The sequence below is a fragment of the Pelodiscus sinensis genome, chromosome 1 (assembly GCF_052426305.1).
Source record: "Pelodiscus sinensis isolate ZL-2025 chromosome 1, ASM5242630v1, whole genome shotgun sequence".
Lineage (NCBI taxonomy): Eukaryota > Metazoa > Chordata > Testudines > Trionychidae > Pelodiscus > Pelodiscus sinensis.
The window spans coordinates 175,572,357-175,594,303 of NC_143052.1; the positions used below are offsets into that span (position 1 = coordinate 175,572,357).

Below are 21,947 nucleotides of genomic sequence, written 5' to 3' on the forward strand. Positions count from 1 at the left end.
TTGGCTGGACATTCTGCATATCATTTAATAAAGATGGGCAACTGGTGAAAGAACAATGCCTAACCAATAGTATGCATGATTGACATTGATTGAAATTCTCCAACTTTCCTTCTGTTTTCAGATAGTTTCATAATAATTGGCAATGTCAGATTTAAAAGAGCCACTCTGTTACTTATGGCATTCAAGGGCATTTTTTAAATACACCAAAGTCACATATTAAGGGATAATGATTCCCGAAGAAATGAAATAAATAAGATTAATTTTGAAGTAAACTATCAAAAATGAGCTTGAAGCAAACTTTGCTTTAAAACTATCAGTCACATAAAGGTCCATCAAAGCACAAAAACACTAGTGCCACTCTACACCTGGCTTTGCACATGTTTAACCCAAATCCGCTTAGAGTGGCATTCTGTCCATTAGGAGGCATGGGGCAAACTCTGCCACATAGTTGTATCAATTTGCAACCCTCCTGACTCACATCATCTCTATATTCAAGCAATAGGGGGTCATGATAAACCAGAGCATGTTAGAGGAGCCCCGTTAATGCTCTAACTCAGGGCTACTCAACACATGGCCCATGGGCCACATGCAGCCCGTTTGTTTGTGGCCCGCGGTACAGTTTCTGTTTATGTGGGGCTCAACATGCAGCCCACAGATGGGAGCCAAAACAAAAAAGTAGTCAATGTAACAGTCTTCTGTTAATATGTATTTTAGTAGTTAAATTCCTGGACTGGCATTGCTCATTAAAAGTGCTGTCATATGGATGGAATTCAAATAAATATTGCATTTTATTACCATCAGCAGAACTGACTTATATGGGGCCTGCATGTTGTGTAGTCTTGCCTTAATCTTTGTATTCATGCCCATCAGTGTGAAAAAAAGCTATTTGCATGTATATGCAACCACACTTAAGTTGCATGTGCTGTGAGTATTATTGTGGCCCCCCGGAGCTTCCAAAGTTGAGTAGTCCAGCTCTAACTTGTACTAATGACCAAGTCACTCTTTGCAGCCCAAGCACTGATGGAGGGAGAGGAGGGGAGAAAAACAGTGAGTCGTGTGCTCAGTAAAGTATATCCAGACTGAAGGATCAATCCCTTACTTTTTATTTGTGATCTAGGATCATTTTAAAACCTAGATTTTGAGATGTAACATGTATCTACTTCCTCCATTGGCGTTCTCGTTTAATTGTACATGTTATGTTTGTTATATCAATCTATCTACATAGTCATGATTCCAGTTGTAGTACTAACTTGAAAATATACTTTTTTCACTTCATAATTATACAAGACAATGTTCTTTTGTGTCACAGACAAGATAGGTGTTTTTACTGTTCAGAAACCTGTTTTTTTTATCTTCTCTCTCCAGGCTTATAATGACATTATAAACTACAGTTTTATCTTTAGGATAACTGTCAGATATTAATGAGAATCTAACAGTTGTAGGTTTAAGTGGTTCAGAAGTGAAAAATGAAATAGCAGTTCTAAAAATCTTTCACACAAGGTTACAAAGCTGAGTGGGCTATGATGCAAGTAATCAACTTTTTTATATATATTTTTCCACGTGTACCTAAATTGTATAATTGGTTTGAGATTGCTTTCTTTCAAGCTCATATTGTTATTCTGAATTACTACCTGTAACTAGAAAGGTATATTTGGTTCCATAAAGTATGGTTCTGAGAAAGACAAACTAAAAACCTTTACTTGCCAACACTCCTTTATTTACAAGGAGATTTAGAAGTCTAACTGGTTTAAGCCTCTGATCAAAATCAACTGAGCAGGAGAATTTCTTCATTAATCCTTCACCATAATCTAATTTGCCATTATTCTGCAGCCAGTATCACAGGGTTTGTCCAAATCTACTTTGTTTAGCCCATATGAAAAGGATTACAAGGAACAGATACACAGATTAGAAGTGAACAGAATAGTTCATATAAATGACTTACCAAACATCCATAATACTTTTGGAGCTGGTAAACATCTTACTTTAAAGGGAAAAACACCAACATTCTGGGTATGTCTACACTACCCCGCTAGTTCAAACTAGCGGGGTAATGTAGGCATACCTCGTGGAATGAGGAGTAACGGTAGTTCGAACTAGGAAGCCTAGTTCTAACTACCTAGTTCGTGCCGCATGTAGCCGCGCGGCATGGGGTTCGAACGAGTGGGGATTTAAAAATGACGGCGCTCCGCTTATGCAAATGAAGCCCGGGAAATTCAAATCCCGGGCTTCATTTGCAATTGCGGTATGCCTACATTACCCCGCTAGTTCGAACTAGCGGGGTAGTGTAGACATACCCTCTGTGAGTAGTCTGCTGGTATAAGTATAACTTACTTCCCCATGTTGACAGTATTCCTAACTGTCCGCTTTATCAGAAGAATTTCCTGTTTACCTCTGAAGAAATTCAGAGAATTACAGGAAAAATGGACAGAGCATGTCGCATGGCAGGAATACTGTGTTTCAGAACAAACAACTCCCTTGTGAACTTTGGGGAGTGGAATCCAAATCCAATGCCACTGCAAATTGCTTTACAAATTCAATTTTGCTCTAAAATACTTCAAAGATTAGTTGTTTCAGAAGTACTCCAATGTGACATAATAGGATGTAACATGTCAAAAATTCTGGTTCCCATCAAAGACCTGGCTATGAGGAGGTAACTGGCTAGTTCCTCAAAGCAAAGCACGAAACATTGTATTTTTGGTTGTTTTTTTCCCCCCCTCAAGGGAAAGGAGAACTAGAAATATTAACATCATCATCTTGGGTACCCGAGTCATGCGCACAAATGGGAATGTCTACACCGCAGCTGTAAGTATGCTTTTTAGCATAGAGATAGCTCTGCTCCTGCTAGCACACTAAAAAATAGCAGCACAGCATGTCTAGCAGCTCAGGCTAGATACAGTACCAAACCTGCCCAAATCTGAGGGGTAAATACTTTGTGGCTAGCCCAAGCCATTACACATCCTACCTCTAGCTATACAACATTTTTTTAGCATGCTAGTTTGAGCAGTGCTAGGAGAAGCCTGTCTACCCACACCAGGAAGCAGAAGTGTGGGCACACACAGAGTTAAACATTCTATTTTTTTTAATCCTCACTATTTTAACTATCAGTGGTTGAAGCTTACCAGATCCTAACAAAGCAAAATTCCTTCCATCACTGGAAAAGAGAAATGACAGAGCCAGTCCAACTTTTACCATAGCTGTATTTTATAACTTCCTCAGATCAAGCTTTTCCCACAAAAAGATAACTCCTTGAATTATATCTTAATGTATTTGGAAAATGCTTATAAAACACTTTTTATAATCTCTCCCTTGAAGGCAAGATAATATTGTTTAGTCATTTGCACTGACAGCTCAGCTACTGTTCCCAGCCTTTAAGCATGGCTCACAAATATTTTAATAAGCTTGGAGTTTTTTTTGGCGCTTAACATTTTCTAACCTCTGAAAACCCTGGGGATTATTTTAAGGGTTGTAAGTGATGGTTTTGTTTGCATCTTAAAGTAGGCAAAAAAGAAGAAAAAGAAGCATGTAGTGTTTTTGCCATGGGTAACCATTGGGGCCATATGTACCAAAGTTGCAGACTGACTTATATCTGTTGTTGTTGTTTTTTTTTTTAAACAGTGTTATATAATATTATGATGGAAATCCAACAAATTTCCTGTCAAGTAAAAATACAAAAGACATGCAGTCTCTGCGAAACATAAACCTTAATATTTACACCCTCATAATCCTTTTTTGCAACTCTCATATAGTATCGGGGCTGTTATCAGTACGCACACTACAGTTCTTAAAGTAAGCTATCAATGATCCTAGATTTGTTAACCCTCTCCTTATATTAGGCTTACAACACATGGCTTTTAGGACCTAAATGCTGAAGATCAATTCTCTGGCTAGAGGTTCACTGGAGCTCTAAGGCTGTGTCTACACTGCACCCCTTTTCCGGAAAAGGGATGCAGATGAGACAAGTCGGAATTGCAAATGAAATGGGGGATTTAAATATCCCCCGCTTCATTTGTATAAACATGGCTGCCGCTTTTTTCCGGCTCAGGGCTTTGCCGGAGAAAAGCGCCAGTCTAGACGGGATCTTTCGGAAAATAAACCTTTTTCTGAAGGATCCCTTATTTCTGATTTTAAGAGGAATAAGGGATCTTTTGGAAAAGGGTTTATTTTCCGAAAGATCCCGTCTAGACTGGCGCTTTTCTCCGGCAAAGCCCCGAGCCGGAAAAAAGCGGCAGCCATGTTTATACAAATGAAGTGGGGGATATTTAAATCCCCCGCTTCATTTGCAATTCCAACTTGTCTCATCTGCATCCCTTTTTCGGAAAAGGGGTGCAGTGTAGACACAGCCTAAGAATTGTTTGCATCAAGTTATAGCCCCATGCAGACAACATTCAGTTTTGTTCTAGCATTCGTAGAGATGTTAAATGGTTAACAAGTAAGTATGAGGCTTGCCAATGAACTCTGGCGGCAGTCAGCTGTGCTGGTCTGGAGCAGCCTCAGCCATGGAGAGGTTGGTGGAGGGACTCCATGACTGTAGCAGGACCAGTGGAAGGACCTCACAGCTGCAGCAAAGCAGGGGGGCAGGACCTAATTTAAAACAGTTAACAAGTAAGGATCCCAGGTAGCTTCAGAAAAAATACCAGACACATTTGAACCAGGGGGGAAGGGAGGGGAGGGACCGGCCAGAAGGGGAGTGGGGTTGGCCAGGAGGAGGAAGGGGGACGGGAAGCAGGGCTGGCGGAGGTGAGGGAGGGTCGCGGCCAGATCGGCGGAGGAGAACTTGCTGACAGGAAGCAGGGCTGGCCGGGAGGGAAAGTGGTCGGGGGGGGGGAGGATTTGAATCAGCCAGCAGGGAGCGGGACAGACCCGGACACATGCTGCTCCCAGGGCGCTGCCTGTTCCACGCACGGTCCCGGAGAAGCACGAGCGAGTCCGGCTAAAGCTCCACAACACGCTTGAACAGTGCTCAGGAGCACAGACAGGGCTTCTCCTCCTCCCCAAGGCGTCACTCCTACGTCAAACGCAACCAGAGGATCCCAGCCACTCCCTCCACCTCCCAGCCACTCCCCCCGCCCTCACTAGGCTTCCGTTGGGCACCCAGCCAGAAAACCAGAAAATAGCGGATATTGCACATGTCCGGTATTTTCTGAAATTTTTTTTTACCAGACAGAGGGCCCAAAAACCAGACTGTCTGGTTGAATACTGGACACCTGGCAACCCTATAACCAGTTAAGTGCTATTGTTTAACTGGTGAACCATTTTAACATCCCTGCGTACCAGTATTTTTACTTCTTGTGTCACTACTTAATTCTATCTTGCTTCCAAAGCAAACTTTCAAAATTCATAACTAGGTCACCTCAGTTTTTAAGTGTTCTTTCCAGGCCTACGTGACACACATGTAGACATATATCATTATGATCCTGTGCAACCTCACCAGCTAAGGAGACAGGAACAGTTGCAGCTGGATATAAGACCATGGAGGAACACCCAAAGTGCTGCAGGATGTGGTATTAATGATTCACTAGGAAGCAATCTTCCCACAGGGTCAATACTAAAATTTACCTTCCAACTTCACCACATGCTCTCAAGACCAGAGTGATGTTTCTTTGAAATATTAAACCAAGGTTTCAGCCACTTGCAATTAAACAGACTGGCTTTAAAAAAGCACACAAATACACACCAGGGGTACTGACATCCCTATCTCAGCCAAATTCCAATTCTGGGAATGACATTTTATCTACCAAGAACGCTTTCGCAATTATATAAGATATGTACAATACCATATATACAGAGTATTCTATATAGCCTATTCGGAACCAGTGCATCAGTTTTCTGAGCACTTGTGAACATTTGCTGTTCTACCCCCAGAGGTGACTGCATTTTAGTGACAAGTGAAGTAAGCCTCAAGAATAGTTTATAAAACAGTTAATAGGAAGTTCAGACTGCCTCTCTGCACCTAAGTTCCAGGTAAGCTGTGTGGCCATGCAGCTGCCAACTTCACACTGTGCAGGTACTCAAGGTACCCGCCCAAGGCAGGAGGGCCATTCCACCCCCAACAGAGCCTGAGCCCAGCCCCTAGCCTGCTGTGGCTGTGGAAGAGATGGCATGAACCCAGTGCCTCTCCTCCTGCCCAAACTGCAACCGCAACCCAGTCCTTGAGCTCCTGGTGCATCCCAACCCCAGAACACCCCTTGCACAACCCAGACAGCCCTCCCCCCAGCTCCAACACAGCATCAACTGAAACCTGCCAAGGCAAGGTACCTATCCCGCAGTCCCAACATGGAGCTGCCACGGCTGGGAGAGGTACCTTTCTCCTCCAGCCCAGGTGCTGCAGTGAAGAGAGCAAGAAGAGGGAGTCCTCTCTCCTCACAGCAGCCTTGGAGCACCCTCCTTCACCCCAAGCCCCTCAACCCAGCCCCACCCAATAGTCTGAACCTTCAGCTGAAGTCTTTAGACCCCTGCACTCCAACCCTCTATCCCAGTCCTAAGCCCCTTCCCACACCCAGGACCCCTTGGCCCCAGTCGTCCCACATTAATATATTCCACCGCTTGAGTGGAATCAATGTTGTTATGTGCATCTATACGGAGGTGATATGTGACACATCATCTTCATATAGGTGCACATAACAAAAATCATTCCACTCTCTCACAGGCACATCTTCGAGTGCTCCCCTCAAGGCAATATAGCTGCACCATTCACTAGTCCACACAGCATGGAAACAACCCAATGTAGCCCTTAAAGGTCACGAAGCACTAGGAAACCCTTGGAAAGAAGATATTATGAGGGGCCTAAGTAGCAACAGATCAGTACTCAGTCCTGCAAACCCTTACTTCTAGGCACAGAGTCATTAATAAAGTCAACTGATAAGTGCCTTCCAGTGAAAGGCATTATATAGAAACATTATTATATATACAACATTTATACTGCTACTTAAGCCATACACAAATATATATTACACACACACACACACACACACACACACACACACACACACACACACACACTAAAAATACCCTTTCTCCTCACACAGACATCTCTTGAGAGATCCTCCCAGAAAATCAGAATCATTACCAGAGCAAAATGCACAGAAGAAATCTTAAATATATTTTCTGCCCCTTTCATGCCATTTTGGAATCTTGAATTATTTCTCATTTGTTTAGTAAAGCCTGTCTGTAGTCAGTCTGCAAATACACTGCAGCCCGGCAAAACAGTGGAACAAAGCTGCAGAAGAGCAACACATCAGCTGGCAAAACTGAGAACTCTCTTCTGAGCCAGACCCATCCCATTTTCTGCTTCTACATTTGTTATAGATAGCTGAACATTTCCCTAACACTGAAAGTTCTATTCCTCAGCACAGGCATAATGCTGAAAGTGTTCTCTGTAAAAAGACAATCAGACTTTATTTTAAAGAGAAATAATTTAGTCTTCATGCTGTTACAGGCACAGATCTGATCCGTTCACAGGTTGATGGCTATGCTGCCTACTGTTGGATTATAGCTTTAACTACATTGCTATTTGAGCTAATTACCGACTGTCTTCATTTAAATGGAGACAGTCCAGGTGAATCTTCTTTTATCTAATAGTCTTGTGATTACAGTGGTATGTTTAATTTTAAGTCAATCTCTTAAGCTCTGTGTAATTAAAAACATTCAGCTGCATTTCCAGCATTACCTTCCCACACAAAAAGAAACTTCATGCACTCACAGGTTTAAATCTCAATTCCACTGAATTCTATGACAAATTCCCACTAACTTCCATGAGTTAGGATTTCACCCAGAGATTACAAGCACTACCTACAATGTAATGACATCAATATTATTTCATTAGCATTGAAAACATCAATATTAACTTCAAGCTCCTATAGTAATAAACGTTTACTCTGCAAATATTAAAAGTACAAACTTTTAAGAGAATTCATAGGCCAAAGTCATCCTGGATGTAATGCCATTGACTTCAACAGTTACACACGAGATCACCATATGTGCCTTCTGTCACTCCTGAGCAAAAATACCCACCAATTGCATGTTCTCAGTATAAGTTTGTTAGAGCATAGTAGTAAAATTCCCCCAGTATTGTTCCTCTACTAAGTATGCTTCCTCACAGGCTGATGAGGGAGACAGGAATGGGGTGGAGAGAGGGAAACAAAAACTAGAGAGCATGGAACAGAAGGGAATATGATGAGGGAAAAAGACATGATAGCAGACAGGGACAGCATCTAAAGGGACAGAAACAGCACACTCTCTTCCAGAACCTGGAATTGAGCTTTTAGTTCCAACATTTCTCTATATTCAGCAAAAGTGTGCATCTCATCCCCTTTCAGGAGGATGAGCATAGGGGATAACAGTCTACTACTATTCACAGAGATAGCTCAAATGACAGAGGTCTGAGAGAAGGATCTAATGATTTCAACCCAACAAATGAACCATGGGTATATGACTATGATGAAATTTAGTTTATTTTTCAGTTTGCTTTTTTAAAAATCTAGAAATTTACACACAATATAATATGACAAAGAACATTAAGGTTTCAAAGCAAACAAACATTAGGAAATGCCAAGATTAAAGATTTTCTTTGCAACATTAATTTGGCTATCTTACTCTACAGCCTTTGATCACATACTCTTTATTTCTTATTTACTCTAGAAAATAATTCTCTCTGAAGATAAATCAGGCTTGCATAGTGAAGAAGGTAGTTGTCTGTAGGACATATGCTTCATTTTTGCAGAAAGCTGAAAGCTCTGTGGTGAACGAAAAAGAGAAACGTTTGAAGAGAAGAAGGATCTTGTGATTAAAGGAGCTCAGTGCTGCCCTGGAGGATGCCTATCATGTTGAGAATCACTTGGGCCAAAATTTGCACAGCTGAATATTGTCAGCTACCCAGTGTCCTACTAAGCATAAAGATAATTAACCAACACAATAAGGATCTATCTATCCATTGTCACTAGGATTTATTTTTGCATTGCAAAACAGTACATAAAAATATAGCTCCTAATGCAATTTACTAAGCCAAATTGAGTCCATAGGTATGTGTTGCTTTCCTAAAAATACCTGTATGAAATCAGTGCCATGTACTCACCTATATACATGTCCATGGTTAGCAGAAAAAGCCACTGACAGCAGAGTGTAATATGAAGAAAAGTCCCTCTAATTCAGGGGTGGGCAATAAGTTTTGGCCAGTGGCCACTTCAAAAATTTCTGAAGTGGCCCCAGGCAGGGCCGGAAGGGGCGGGGCCCAATCCTGAAGGGGTGGGGACAGAATGCTTCTGGGCTTCCCCACCCCCAGACCATAATTGTTCTGGGAGTGGGGGGCCCCTTTGCCCGCCCCTTCCCACTAGGCACCCATGCCCCTGGCAGGGCGGAAAGAGGCGTCACACACTCCCCTGCCCCCAGGCCCTCCTCCTGCCCTACCCCCGCCCTGTGAGGAGCATGCGACACTTCAAAGTGCCACACGCTGCTTTCAGGGTGGGAGGAGACATCACGCACTCCCCCTCCCCCTAGTCCTGATTGGCCATGGGAAAGAGGAGCTGTGTGAAGCTTCCCTCACCCTGCTCCCATCCTGCATGAGCGTACGACACTTTGAAGTGCCGTGCACTCTTCACAGAATCGGGGGGGGAGGGAAGAGGAAACATCACACGCTCCTCCTACCCCCAGGCTAATCAAGGCTTGGGGGCTGGGGAACGTGTGATGTCTCCTCCCGCCCTGTGAGCAGCGCGTGGTGCTTCAATGCGCTGTGTGCTGCTCACAGGGTGGGAGGAATCTCTGTGCGCACCCCCAGGCCCTAACTGGCCTGGGACCAGGGGACCAGCAGGGCCTCTGTGGGCTGGATCAACCCAATTGGCAGACTGAATCCAGCCCTCGGAGGCTCTTTTGCCCACCCTTGCTCTAATTAAACTTACAACTGTGTTATCTATTGTTCTTCCACAGGATGTATTCAGCCTCGACCTGAATAGGCACAAATCCCACAGAATTGTCAGGACTGAATATGGTTGCTGGAGGTAATCTGGTACCCCCATAAATAATGATAAATTGTACCTGCACAACCACAGACATATTAGTAGAAGTTACACTTGTGTCACCACTGAAACTGGCTATACATTTATCTATCATCTACAAGTCACCTAAATAAATAGCCAAGACATTAAATTAATAATAATATCCTTGGCCACAACAGAGTTCTTCAACTAAATTGCTAGTTTTCTAATTAAGAAATTTAAATTAATGGAGATTGCCTATCTCTTAGAACTGGAAGGGACCTTGAAAAGGTCACTGAGTCCAGTTCCCTGCCTTCACAGCAGGACCAAGTACCATCCCTGACAAATTTTTGCCACAAATGACCTCTGCAAGGATTGAACTCATTACCCTGGGTTTAGCAGGCCAATGCTCAAACCACTGAGCTATCCCTCCCCCATCCTATTAATTATGCTTAGTACTGTTCTGATCCCAGTCACTCATCCATTCTGTGGCACAAATCTCAATTGTTTCAGTCACATGCGTCCCTCTGCATAAGACTAGCACATGAGAAACCTCAGATGCCACCTCTGTTGCTTTCTCTTCAGGAACTTCACAAAAATCTTGAGACAACTGTAATGAGATTTTAATTATGCAAGCTAAGCAAACAGTCTTAATGAAGCATTCTGAAATCTATTTAAAGTGGGAATGTCCTGATTTATGGCTACTAAATCAGTTTTTCACATTGATAGGCAACTCACCATCTATCCACGTGCAACTATGTTGATACATAAGATTTAGGGCATCCAGAAATGTTTGGCTAACTTGTGTTTCAGATCATTTGGGAAAGTACTGGTTAAGTGAGTCACACCAAGGTACAGGACTGTCAGATAAATAAAGTTTTGAAGTAAAGGGCTTTGCATAAGTAGGGTTGTACAGTAGAATGTTATTAATAATTTTGTTCTGTTTGTTGTAATTACATTGGATTTACCACTTTTAGAAATCATAAAACATGCCTCGGGAAAGCTACATTCACTGCAGTTCACGAGAATGTCGAGCAAACAGTTCCACAGAACGTGGTCAGAATCTAGGCTGAAAGCTGGCAGAACGAGTGCGAAGACCTTTCCGAGTGCCTTTTACCCCCCAGCTAAAACAGAAGGTATTAATCACTCAACTTTAAAGGCAGCTGACTGAAGCTATTCATTGAGCTGTTCATTGTCACTAATGTGGCCCCATAAATAACTCTCAACCCCTTTTTTTGTTTCTCTGAGTGGTCTCTCAGAAGCACAGTTTTCCCCCTTTCTGAAAGGCTTATAGAGGATGGCTGAAAAGAAGCAGTATTGGTAAAAACAAAAGTTTTTGAAGAAAAAGTGGGAACAAAGTGGACATATTTTAGACAACTCATGATTCATGGCCCATACTGTGCTTAGCTCCTTGCTCTATCTCAATACATCCTTTGGTTTTACTTCTGGATAAGAGACGGGCAGACCACTGCACTTCTCCTAGCAACCAATATCACTTACAGAAAAAGGCATGTTGTCTGCTCAAAGGGGGAACAGAAGAATTTGGGGTCATACAAAGCCAAACACATGTTCTATTGCATTTGATCCTAAATTGATCGATTGTCATAAAAGATTCGGTAAACACTAAACAATTCCATTTTGTGTGAATCTTAACAATCCATATTAACTACATATCTATTTATCTACTTGTCAGGCATTTCATTTTCTTATAATTCAATGCTCCAGCAATCCCCATTATTATGTTTACATTTTTTCCCAATAACTGCACACATTCCCTTATGTTTCTGTAGATTTTTTTCACACAACATTGCACAAACACACATGATGCACATTTTCAAAGGCTCAGTTTTAAAACTTGTAGGATTGTACACTTTTTTTTTTTTAAATCCCCATAGTCCAAAACCTTATGTTTTATACTATCTGGAGCTGATTTAAAAAAAAAAAAAAAAAAACTGTCTGGCCTTATTAGGTGCATGCCACGTTGAGCTGCTTAAGAAGATAAAACGAGTTCATGTAGAAGAAAATTGCAGAACAAATGTGTAGTTCAGACATTCACATGAGTGGACACATCATATTGACTGGCTGCAAAATTTCTTAAACTCCAGTCTGAAAATATTACAAATGCAGTAGTTTGAGATGAAAGTCCAATAATGTCCTAGTTTCTCTTTCCCCAAGATTTGCTTCTTCACAGTATGTTTACTACTCAGTGCCTATCCCTGTTGTCAAAAGGCAAGTGAAATTAATTTCTATCGTATAACCACATTTTTTGCTGGCATATCTCCATTGATCTAAATGCAGTTATACCAGCAGAAAATTTGGTCCACTATGTCTACACATTGTGCAGTTTAGAATCTTCTCCTCTCCCTTTCCAAAACAATCATTATATGCCATGAAAACAGAGATCCACACTTTCCGCATCCCTACAGTTCTAATATACAATGCTAGAGGTTAAAACTCCAATTTTCCTTTGCCCAATGAAAAAGCAAATACTGACTGTGGAAGTGGAAGAAGCTTGAAAAACTATAGGGAATTACAGCTTTAAGATCCATGATTACAGGTCTGATGTACCATTAAAATACTTCTCATAACTACTACTTAACTCTTGACATTTTCACAGCAGTAAAAAAGTACCGCTGATACTCCCAAATGAAGGGTTCTTTTAGTCCACCTTGCAGGAGAAAGATGCTGGATGATATAAAGTTACCTGACATTTTGGTTTTAAAAAGGTTAAATGTTTTCCACTCAGTTTCTCCTGCAATCAATGGCTAGTGATTAGCAGTAGTGAACTACAGAGCTTACAGTGTTTTACAACTTGCTGCTGGCCATTTATTCTTTGCATTATTTGCCTGATGTACATTTATGACAAGCACATTACTGATAAAGCCTACTTGTGCTGGCACATGGCACTGTAGTTTCATAGGCAATGCATAAATACATACTAAAAGACTATATCCCATAACAGAAATAGTGATTTAATCATCTCTGTAGTTGCTTGTAGAAAAGAAATTGTGCTTTGAATCTTGGCACTTCAGGTTAACAGTATGTCTCAGGCCAAGAAAACTGTTGATCCATTTAAACCCATCTGAGAAAATGAAGATGGGGAACAGATCACTGGTTTAAGTACACAGCACTGGACTGGACTTAGAAGACCTGAGCTCCAATCCTGGCCCTGTCACATGTCCTCTTGACCATGGGCAAGTCACTTCAGCTGTCTTTGTCTAAGTTTCCCCAGCTGTAAAATGGGGATAGTGATGTCAACCTTCTTTGTAAAGCACTTTGAGATCTACTCCTGAAAAGTGCTACATTATATAGCTAAGTATCGTCATTATTGTTGTTGTTACCTAGCAGAAGTCTGTTGGTACTGAAGTAGTACAATGAAGTCTTATTAAGAGGGAGGGAGATATACTGCAAGCATCATGAAGTTTTCTCCCAACTAAACTCAGAATAGTGAGTAATACTACATGCCTCTGAAAATGTTGAGGAACTAGCAGTTGTAATGTGTATTTAAAGTTGCAGTAGCATGTCCACTATTCCAGAAGAGTTGTGCACAACTTACATAGTGAAAACTCTAAGCATACAATCGCCCTTCATTTCAGGCTTTGTGTGAAAACTCACACTGCTTTCACCAAAAGATCTGCTAATGTTCATGAATTTTAACTTAAGCAAATTTATTGTATCCTGTGGTAACTATGGAAAGCACATAGCTTTGACACAAAACTAGGTGAAATGCTGTGGTTTCAACTGAATTAACCATTTGAAGTTTTGAGTATTGTTTGAACTGAAAACCAACCTTTGCTTGGGAGAAAATGTTTGCAAATCCACTCAGGGGCAAAACCAAAGAGCCAGTTAACTCAATATCTAGTAAAGCAAAGCCACTAACTTGTGAAGAGCTGTGTAGATAACAGTTTTTACTTAGTATGTGTACAAAAACCACTTAACGGAATAATCAAACAGCTGTATTCTTAAAAGCTCAAAGACAAACACAGATGCAAAAGTTTAGTAATTTTTGCCAGAACATTTCTAAATTCACAGAATCAGATTACAAAGGTCCATCGATTCTAAATAAGGACTTTCCCTGCTAAAGCAAAATGGTTCCACAAAGGCAGCTTATTATATATGTGTTGTTTGTGCAGGTTATGTGTTGTTATTATTAACATACTTACTTGTAAGAGATATTCTTCGTACAGAATTAAAGTCCAGAGTGTGACTGCTCTCATGTGGCTGCATGATTTCTTGGCCAGCACGTGGTGGGGAGAATCTACAAAAAAGCCCTTCCTTAATGTAGACACTGCCTCCCATAGCAGGCATCAAAAACTGGAGTGCCTACACAGCCTCAGTACAAAGGACAGAGAGTTGGTGAAGCCTGAGGTGCTCCAAACCTGCAAAGAGGTTGTGTTGGAATCCTGGCTACCCTATTTCCAAACCTGCGAATGTTTAGAGGCTAAGGCTAGTACTGGTTAAAAGGGTTCAGTCATTGCAGTTCCTCAGCATGTTCCCCCAAAAAAGCATTGTGCCCCCACTAGATCACCCACACCCAGGGTATGTCTACAATGCAGAGTTTTTCAGAAAACGTCTGTTTTTCCGAAAACTTCACTTACGTCCTCACTGCAATCACGTTCTTTCAAAAAATAAAATCGAAAGAACAGAGGGATTTTTCCAACATTGGTAAACCTCTTTCTACAAGGAAGAAGCCTTTTTCGGAAAGATCTTTAGGAAAAAGGCACGTGTGGATGGGGAAGAGGGAGTTCTTTTGAAAGAAGAGGAAAGAGGAAAAAACACAGGTGCCTTAGTGGCCACTCCGTCCATTGCAATAACAGCTTAAATGCGAGACAGCATTCAGTCAAAGAAGATCGCTCTTTCGACGCACATTTGCTGTGTAGACATTCTCTTTTGGAAGAAGCTGTTTCCAAAGATCTCTTCTGGAAAAGCTCTCATGTGCTACAATAAATCAGGACAGAGATCTTGGAGTTATCGTGGATAGTTCTCTGAAAACTTCCACACAGTGTGCAGCAGAGGTCAAAAAGGCAAATAGAATGTTAGGAATTATTAAGAGAGGGATAGAAAATAAGACACAGAATATCTTACTGTCCCTGTATAAAACTATGGTACACCCACATCTTGAATACCGTGTACAGATGTGGTCTTCTCACCTCAAAAAAGATATTTTGGCCTTGGAAAGGGTTCAGAAAAGGGCAACTAAAATGATTAGGTGTTTGGAACGGGTCCCATATGAAGAGAGGCTAAAGCGACAGGGACTTTTCAGTTTAGAAAAGAGGAAACTAAGGGGGGGATAAGATAGAGGTATATAAAATCATGAGTGGTGTGGAGAGGGAGGATAAAGAAAAGTTATTTATTAGTTCCCTAAATAGAAGAACTAGAAGACACCAAATTAAATTAATGGGGATCAGGTTTAAAACTAATAAAAGGAAGTTCTTCTTCACACTGCGCGTAGTCAATGTGTGGAACTCCTTGCTAGAGGAGGCTGTGAAGGGTAGGACTATAACAGAGTTTATAGAGAAGCTAGATAATTTCATGGAGGTTAGGTCCATAAAAGGCTACTAGCCAGGGGACAGAAATGGTGTCCCTAGCCTCTGTTTATCAGAGGCTGGAGATGGATGGCACAAGACAAATTGCTTGATCATTGTCTTCGGTCCACCCCCTCTGGGGCACCTAGTGCTGGCCACTGTCAGCAGAAAGGTTACTGGGCTAGATGGACCCTTGGTATGACCCAGTATGGCCGTTCTTATATTCTTATGTTATACACTAATGAGAAGTGTAAACAAAAGGAGAATTTTCTTTTGTTGAGGAAAGGACTGGTGGGAAGGACAAAATTTTACTACTTACTCTTGTTTTTGGACACGAACAATAGCTATGGGGTGTGCTAAGTAAAAGTACATGGGACTAAGACTAAAGATGACAAAATAAGGCCTAATTTTACACACCCTAATTCATGTACATTCAAGTCAAACAAATTGCTTTACAAGCTTCAGAGGGGTAGCCGAGTTAGTCTGTAACTTAAAAAATAATGAATGGTCTAGCATCTGAAAGACTAACAAAACATGTAGATGGGTATCATGAGCTTTCATGATAAGTGGGTTGAACCCATAAAAGCTCATGTTACCATCTACATGTTTTCTTAGTCTTTTAACTACTTTAAGTGAGTAAAAGTTTACAGAACTGGGCTCTTTTTAAGGACCTTCCTCCTGCCCCAATATTATCTCTGAGATCAATATTTAAGTCCACATTTCTGCATTCTACACACCAAACATTCATCCAGATCTATGCTAAGGACGCACCAGGAAAAATTGCAAGAGTAAGGATATTTAACAGTACTCTATATTTCCACCAACACTCACTCACATACAAGAAATATCAGTTCTGCTTGAGCAAATAAAGCATGTATTTTTTTGGCAAGTGTGAATAATTCCTTTCTTCCACAACACAAAATGGAAAGATTCCCATTGAAATGAAGAAATGAACACCAGTCAGCTAGCCTGCTGGCAAGATACAAGTAACATTAATATGATTTCTAAGCAATAGGGCAACTGCAGCAATGGCAAGTTTACAGGATTTGGAAGGAAGGTGGGAAACCAGATGGTAGCCAATGAAAAAGCAGCCATGAGCAGCCCTGCCAGTTGAGATAACAAAAACAAAAAACAAAACACCTGACAGCACTGTGTCCGTTAGGGTGGCTAAAACAGAAAATACTGAAGCTGTTAACAATGTATTTAATAGAGATCAACATTTGTGTGGTAATTCCAGAGTAATAAAGCGATAAAAATGCATCAAGCCACATTTAGCAATTTACACTAAACATTTCAGTAGTGGACAAAAGCACGCCCTGGGCCATGCTGTGACCCTTCATATTAATTCTTTGCCTTCCTGAATACTGAGTCCAAGAAGCACACTTGCTGGATGGCCTATTCAGAAAGCATATAAACAAGTCAGTGCTTTCTCTTCTACCCTGAATTTCCCTTCATGCCTCTCTCACTTTTTAAATAGATTTTTGAAGCCTGCCAACTTGTTTGGTTACAGCCCATTAATCCATTAATCTGTTGTATAGCTAAAATGACACTTCCAGAAGCAACACTGCCTGCTCCCTACACAGAAGACTACTTCTGGAAGGATTGATCTAATGGTACATGCAATCCACTGAGCTGTTGCAGAAGAGGTAGAATAGAGGTTTAAAACAAAAACTGTTCCTATCATACCCTTTTATTGTGCACCCAGATGAGCTTACCTAAAAAAAGAAACAAATTCATTATGAAAAAACATTGTCTTTTACACAAACATTCATTCTTGGAATTGCTACAGTAACGTGATAATTGTCACATTTCCTATCTTTGCAGAGGAATGTATGCTGCTGTGATAGCTAATTACTGTACAGGAAGTAAAGAAAGCAAATACTAAATTCCCAGTTTAGCAAAGCAGCCAAGTACGTAAATTCATCTCTATTCAGCTAAATGCCTAAGCACATGATTAACTTTAAGTGCATGCTTAAGTCCCCATAACTTCAATAGGACTTTGAATCAATGGGACCCAGGCATATGCTTAAGTGCTTTGCTGAATCACAGCCTAAGGAATTAAAGGCCACAGAAAGGAAAGGAAAGAAAGATGCAAACTTTATATCTAAACAGCACTTTACTCTTAATGCATTAAAATGCATACATCCCACAGAATCAAAGGTTATCCATCGACAGCAAAAACCACATGAGAGATCAAGACCCTATCAGCACAAAAACCCATTGGAAGAATATATTCTAGCTTTATATGTAATCTGTGTCCTCTGATGTGCAACTGTGATCTGGATGAGGCCATAGATATTAACCCTACTGTTGAAAAAGGGAGTTATGCAAAAGGGTGGTGGAAAGCTTGAACCTCCATTTTTGATATTTATTTTCCGAATGAAAAAATATGTCCCTCAAAATATTCACCTCCAGAATACATGGGAATCTAAAATTGTGCTTTGTATAGTGTTATTTGTGTTTATTAATCACCATCAATCAGATGGAAGTGTTGCACTTGCAGTTTGCAATGGGACAGTGAATTAAACTCACTCTTGGTATAAAAAGTTTCAATTTAGATTGGGGCAAAGAGTTGCACCCAGGCTCAGTTTGGCCTAGTAAGAATATTGGGTAGGACTTAATGTTCATGCATAATTATAGCTATTCACAAACGAAAATGCCTGTGAACTTTCCTATTCATCTTTGTAGCTATTTTTCAAATCTTTAGCAAAGCATGAAAGAAAAACCAATGAAAGAAAATTATATGGAATCAGCGGTTGCAACCCTGACATGAACTGGTTTATTTTTGAGTGTGTTCACTGTGGTAAAAAAATAAATTTCATTTTTCCAGGCTTGGACCCAGCATTGATTGCTAAAGGGAAAAAAGGGGGGGAATTACAGTTATTCCCAGAGCAGCCTGCAAAAGAATATGGGCAGGGCTGCAGAAAAATCATAAGCACAGTAAAAATCACTCATTTTCTGTCATACTTATGGAGCACTGCTATTTTCAGGTACAACAAAAGCATGAAGAAAAAAAAACTCTACAAGAAAAATAACCACCAAAATCTGCACCACCATCACAACCCTGTGTAATGCTACCTGTAAGTCACTGAACAAAATTGTCACAGTAAGGGAAAGATGTCACAGTAAGAGCACGAATAGCCATTATGTCTCTCTCAACCCCTACTGGATTTGAAATTCAGGCCAAGAAAGTATGTTAAGAGTGGGTCTTTCATGGGGGGGGGGGGGGGGGCGAGGAAACACAGAGATGTAGTAACTGAGTAGGTGCACACATAAGTTTTGTTTTATTTCTGATACTGAGGTTTATTTCTAAGCAACAAATTAATTATTCCCAAATATGCATGTGCTTCATTATAGTTGTCTTTAATTTGATTTGCAATACTTTTTTACAAAGCAACTAGTGGCTCCACATTATCCTATGGTGCTACCATAAAAACTACGCATCTGTGGGGGCATAAGTGACAACCGCCAAGGATGAATGTCAGTGTTTCTTCAAAGTTACTTGTTAGCCATTTTGACAATAAGAGCTTATCTGCAGTTTGTCCTGATGTGCTATCCACAAGCCATGACACAACAGTATTTTTAAAGCCTTTTAATGTAGGCAATTTTAACACTGCCCCTTGCTGTCTCTTCCCATGAAACAAGGGAGACTCACATCTATTTTTGGCAATTTGCTCTCTTTATTAGTGGTCCAGTGCTGACTTAGTTATCTGCTCCTCCCTTGTCCTATAATGCCAAATCAGAACAAAGGTTCTAGTTTTGCTCCCCATGACCAAAACAGAATCAATTATGTCCTGCTTCTGTAGTTTCAGCAAGCTGGTTAATTGCATTTGTTTCATATACCTCCAAACAGCCTGGTACATTAATTACATTCTGTAACACCAAGCTCCTCTGGTTCTCTCTGTCACTTCCACTGAGCACTTTAATTGTATTCCTTCCAGATACATACAATTTTTAAACATATACTAATATTTACATTTCCATGGTCTGGTGTTTCCAGTCTATTACAAACACAAACACCCACAACATTGATTGCCTTAGATTTGTCAATTGTGATAGGTTTCATAGGAAAAATTCCATTCCTGTAACAAATGTTGCTAGTGTAGGGGTTTAATCAAAATCCTTTTATTGTGAGATGTGGCATACTGACTAATGTGAATATAGCATATGCAGAAACTTATACTCTTATCAACAGACCCAACTGAAGGGTCACTTGCATGGCACATTATATACAACTCATGTGAAGCAACACCTTTATGTCTCCTACTCTTCACTTCTGCATTTGTGTGTTTTGCCTACTGGCAGGCTATTGGGCAGAGATATTCAAGTTGTCCATGATGGCAAACTATTTCTACAATAGGTAAAATGATATCACTATATGTTCATAAGGAGGCCTCACTTTGATACTGTTATGATAAATGGTTTTAAGCAGCAGATTCCTGGAACAAAGTTTGCTCCCAGAGACAAGCAAAAACGGCCAGTGTCCCAGACAGTGAATTAATCTGATGTCCAAAAGCTTGTTTAAAGTATCAAATGATCCAAATTAGACAGGCAAATATTTGGTACCACTACATACCACACACATAGGACTTGTAATATATGCATATGTTCTCGGATTGTGTGCATGCAAAAACTGTAGCACACTGCTTTTAGGCACCCTGCTGCACAGCAGCAAACCATGTTCTTTAAGTGCTACAATCCTATCCTTTTATTAAGGTCTCTGAACTATTAAGTTACAGTCTGCTTGCCATATAATGCTGATTTAATCTTTTTTACCCTTCAGCTTCCTTCACTTGACCACCACAACAAGCACTGTAACACAATCCCACAGGAAACCCTGTCCAAAGTGCTGCTGAGTTTAATCACGAAAATATCCTGGGATAATTGGTAAAGATACAGCAACTGAGAAAAAAAACCCTAAGCAAGAGTATTTGTCTTGATAGAATAGGGAGAGACACTGACAGCAGTTGGACAGAATCCTGAGAATCTTTGAACATTCTCATCAGATTTTTCCCCAGTAGCAAGCCTGGCTTCCATACTGTACTGTTCTCTAGTAACACAAACCACTTGCACACTACTTTTGATAGTCCCCCACTTACACCACATATTACAGTCAGATTCCACACCCTTTAATACATTCCCCTGCTTGCATCAGATACGAACGGATCATGTAAGGAGCTCATAGCTGCGATCCTCTAATTCACCTCACCTGAATCCAAGGAACAATTACCCTGTTTCAAATCAGTCGAATCCCTACCTAAAAGTTAAGAAAAAGGAAATCGCAAAATAATAGTAGCTGAAACACAGTGGCATCTCCAAAAGACTCACTTACCACTTTGTGGTCATCTCTTTCCTTTCTAGCTTAGACTGACATTTTTCCATTCGTGACCTATTTTCCATTAAGTTGGCAAACAGTAAGGATAGCTTATTGGAAACATATATGCCCCCCTCCTTTTAACTTAAATGTTATTTCTATACCAGAAAGAAACTTTATTTAGATCCTGTAACATTAAAGCTAACTAATGTCATCCATGTGCTATACCAAATCAAATTCAGATGAAGAGAAATTCTGCAAAGGGATGACAGATTTTTTTTCTTGAACTTACCATAAACTTGAAAATATCCAAATCCAAAGAGCAGGAGTGGCATCAGCAGACCCATTTTGACATATTAAAAGCAATCCAGATGGCTTGAGACACCAATCCCGGAGTGACCCCAAAAAAGTACCCAAAACCAAGACGAGGTAGGTCCAAAAGTTTAGACTTTCCTAGCAGCTAATTAAAGTGAATGGGGAAATCTGAAAAGCAAAAGCTGCAGAGGGAAAGGGCTTGAATGTGACACTTTTAGATCCATCCAGATTAGCAGAGAGAGCTCCAAAGGCTTCTGCTTTGCGCACACTGCCTCCTAAATTCCCACCAATCCAGCTCAAGCAGAGGAATTATTCAAGTGTGTCTAAGGCTCTCCCATGGGCGGTGGGGGAACGGCTGGCTGGGGGAGGCAAGCCCCCCCGCCCCGCCCCTTCCGCCCGAGACCCCGCCCCTTCGTGCCCACCGCAGCACAGCCTGCACAGTGGCTGCTGCCCCGCGCCCCCAGCCCATCCTGCCTGCTAGCCCCAGGCTAGCGCCCCACCCCGAGCGCCTGGAAGCCAGGCAGCGCCCCTCCCTCCGCAAGCACCGGGCGGCACAGCCACACGCGCCCCGCAGCTCCGTGCAGTGCCCGTCCCCTGACACCCCTTCACCAACTTGATGCCCGCAGCTGCATGGGGAGGAGCGAGGCTGCGCTGATGGGGAAGAGGCTCAATACATGCGGAGACAGAAGATACTCCTGGGACCCCGCCATACACTCGTGGGTGCGGGGTTGTTTCCGCACCCCCCTCCCCCGCTTCAAATGGATTTGATCACTGGGTTTGGGTCCACGGAGCTCATCACCCCCGCTCTAAAAATCGCCCTGGCGCCCC

At 41.3% G+C, this 21,947-nt stretch overlaps 1 protein-coding gene across 21 annotated transcripts in view; it reads right to left on the minus strand.

Annotated features, from left to right (window-relative positions):
• The window catches only part of ROBO2 (roundabout guidance receptor 2), a 621,912-nt gene extending 600,436 nt beyond the window's left edge, over nt 1–21,476 (minus strand). For 9 of the 21 annotated variants that reach the window (XM_075909831.2, XM_006136940.4, XM_089773463.1 and 6 more), the window contains exon 1: nt 21,097–21,474. In XM_075909831.2, the coding sequence (XP_075765946.1) occupies nt 21,097–21,151 (55 nt within the window). In that variant the 5' untranslated portion in view covers nt 21,152–21,474. Of the gene's footprint in view, nt 1–21,096 lie in introns of all 21 variants that reach the window. The other 12 variants (XM_006136942.4, XM_075909829.2, XM_014580523.4 and 9 more) reach the window with 4 other exon arrangements.
• Nucleotides 21,477–21,947: the final 471 nt, after the last annotated feature.